Below are 3,300 nucleotides of genomic sequence, written 5' to 3' on the forward strand. Positions count from 1 at the left end.
AAAATTAGCCGAGCGTGGTGGTGGGCTCCTGTAGTCCCAGCTACTCGGGAGGCTGAGGCAGGAGAATGGCGTGAACCCAGGAGGAGGAGCTTGCAGTGAACCGAGATCACTCCACTGCACTCTAGCCTGGGCGACAGAGTGACACTCCGTCTCAAAAATAAATAAATAAATAAATAAATAAATAATAAAAATAAAAGGAGGAGCGCCGTGGCTCATGCCTGTAATCCCAGCACTTTGGGAGGCTGACTTGGGTGGATCACTTGAGGCCAGGAGTTCAAGACCACCCTGACCAACATGGTGAAATCCCATCTGTACTAAAAGTACGAAAATTAGCTGGGCCTCCCAGGATCAAGCGATTCTCCTGCCTTAGCCTTCCACATCTGTCCATCATTTCTTTTCTTTTTTTTTTTGAAACAGTTTCACTTTTATTGAGCAGACTAGAGTCCAATGGCGCAGTCTAGGCTCAGTGCAACCTCTGTCTCCCAGGTTCAAGCGATTCTCCTGCCTCAGCCTCACAAGTAGCTGGGATTACAGGCGTGCCACCACACCCAGCTAATTTTTTGTATTTTTAGTAGAGATGGGGTTTCACCATGTTGTCCAGGCTGGTCTTAAACTCCTGACCTCAGGTGATCCACCTGCCTCCACCTCCCAAAGTGTTGGGATTACAGGCGTGAGCCACCGTGCCCAGCCCTTTTTTTTTTTTAAACAGGATATCCTTTTGCCAGTTCTGACAAAGTTTGGTAAGACAGACAAACCTATCCATTAAAACCTCCTGTATTACAAGCATGGTCCTTGGAGCCATACTCTCATATTAGCTGTGTGACTTTGGACAAATTACTTAACCTCTCTATTCCTCAGTTTCCTCATCTGTAAAATAGGAATATTGATACACTTATTGCATATGGTTGTTTTTAGGATTAAAAGTGTTCATTGGTGGCCAGCCTCCCAGCAATTTGGGAGGCTGAGGAGGACGGATCACGAGGTCAGGAGATCGAGACCAGCCTGGCTAACATGGTGAAACCCTGTCTCTACTAAAAATACAAAAAATTAGCCAGGCATGGTGGCACACACCTGTAATCCCAGCTACTCAGGAGGCTGAGGCAGGAGAATCGCTTGAACACGGGAAGCAGAGGTTGCAGTGAGCTGAGAACACGTGACTGCACTCCAGCCTGGGCGACAGAGCAAGACTCTGTCTCAAAAAAAAAAAAAAAAAAAAGTTAATCAGTATGAAGCACTTAAAATAGTCTCTGGCCACATGGGCAGTGTTATGGAAATGTTTGCTTACGTTTATTTTTGTTTCTGTCTTCATTTAAGGAGCCGTGTAAAGCCAGTGGAATATAGTCAGATGTACAGTTACAGCTACAACCAGTATTATCAGCAGTACCAGAACTACTATGCTCAGTGGGGCTATGACCAGAACACAGGCAGCTACAGCTACAGTTACCCCCAGTATGGCTATACCCAGAGCACCATGCAGGTAACCATGATTGGACAAGACTGGTCCCCTTGGGTTGTGTTTCTCCACTAGAAACAGGTGATTCTCTAAGATGGGATTGGTAAGGACAGGACAGGGGCTTGGGCTTCAGAAAAATAGGGAAAGTTGAAGCAGTCCAGTTCCTCTTGTTAAAATAAGCCATTGTGGGTCGGGCACGGTGACTTACACCTGTAATCCTAGTAGCACTTTGAGAGGCCGAGGCAGGTGGATCACCTGAGGTCAGGAGTTCAAAACCAGCCTGGCCAACGTGGTGAAACCCTGTCTCTACCAAAAATACAAAAATTAGCTGAGCATAGTGGCAGGCGCCCATAATCCCAGCTACTCAGGAGGCGGAGGCAGGAGAATCACTTGCCACTGGGATGCAGATGTTGCAGTCAGCCAAGATCACACCACTGCACTCCAGTCTGGGTGACAGAGCTAGACTCCACCTCAAAAAAATTAAAATAAAAGAAATAAGCCATTGTGGTCCTGGACCAGGATTTCACCATCCCCCTAACCCACATCTCTGGTCTCTTGGCAGACATATGAAGAAGTTGGAGATGATGCATTGGAAGGTAAGGGTTCATGCGTTCCTTACTCTGTCAGCCATTATCAGGTGACTGCTCTGGCTGGCACTGTGCTCTCAGCTAGAGGGAAGACAAGATAAATTCTGCTCTGGAAGAACTTACATTCTGGTTAGAGAGCCAGATGAATATGTAATTATGGTAAGATGTGTCGAGTGTTACCCAGAGGTGTGAGTGTGGATCCCAGAGAGCCTGGGACAGGCAGCTCCAGGAGAGCCCATCACCCCCTTGACATGTGGCATTCTATCCTGGTAGTATGTGGGCCTCTAACGATAATACTGTTACCTTTTTTTTTTTTTTTTGAGATGGAGTTTCGCTCTTGTTGCCCAGGCTGGAGTGCAATGGCGCGATCTCAGCCCACTGCAACCTCCGACTCCCAGGGTCAAGCGATTCTCCTGCCTCAGCCTCCCGAGTAGCTGGGATTACAGGCATGCACCACTATGCCTGACTAATTTTTTTGTAGTTTTAGTAGAGATGGAGTTTCTCCATGTTGGCTTGGCCGGTCTCAAACTCTCGACCTTAGGTGATCCGCCCACCTCAGCCTCCCAAAGTGCTGGGATTGCAGGCGTAAGCCACTGCACCTGGCCGATAATACTGTTACCTTTTATTTATTTGACTGTTTGTAAAACTCTTTTTTCTTTTATTTTTTTTTCTGTTTTTCAGTATATTTTAAATGACATATTTTCCTGATTTTTAAGTCATAGTTGGCATGGAAAATTTGGAAAATATAGTAAAGTATAATGAAATTGAAAATCTCCTCGTATCCTGCAACATAGTAATAGCCATTATTAATTTTTTCTTTCTTTATTTTTTTTTAAGACAGAGTCTTGCTCTGTCACCCAGGCTGGAGTGCAGTGGTGCGATCTCGGCTCACTGCAACCTCCGCCTCCTGGGTTCAGGTGATTCTCCTGCCTCAGCCTTCCAAGGAGCTGGGATTTCAGCCATATGCCACCATGCCCAGCTAATTTTTGTATTCTTAGTAGAGACAGGGTTTCACCATCTTGGCCAGCCTGGTCTCAAACTCTTGACTTTGTGATCTGCCTGCCTCGGCCTCCCAAAGTGCTGGGATTACAGGCGTGAGCCACTGCCCCCAGCCCATTATTAATTTTTTTTTTTTTTTTTGAGTTGGGGTCTTCGCACCGTCACCCAGGCTGGAGTGTAGTGGCGCAATCTCGGCTCACTGCAAGCTCCGCCTCCTGGGTTCACGCCATTCTCCTGCCTCAGCCTCCCAAGTAACTGGGG

At 46.8% G+C, this 3,300-nt stretch overlaps 1 protein-coding gene across 1 annotated transcript in view; it reads left to right on the plus strand.

Annotated features, from left to right (window-relative positions):
• Positions 1–3,300, plus strand: part of TRNAU1AP (tRNA selenocysteine 1 associated protein 1) — a 44,429-nt gene that overhangs the window by 25,286 nt on the left and 15,843 nt on the right. The window contains exons 7-8 of the mRNA XM_011981733.1: positions 1,315–1,477; positions 2,016–2,049. Of these exons, the coding sequence (XP_011837123.1) occupies positions 1,315–1,477; positions 2,016–2,049 (197 nt within the window). The remainder of the gene's footprint in view (positions 1–1,314; positions 1,478–2,015; positions 2,050–3,300) is intronic.

Source organism: Mandrillus leucophaeus, unplaced genomic scaffold, assembly GCF_000951045.1.
Source record: "Mandrillus leucophaeus isolate KB7577 unplaced genomic scaffold, Mleu.le_1.0 Scaffold23, whole genome shotgun sequence".
NCBI lineage: Eukaryota > Metazoa > Chordata > Mammalia > Primates > Cercopithecidae > Mandrillus > Mandrillus leucophaeus.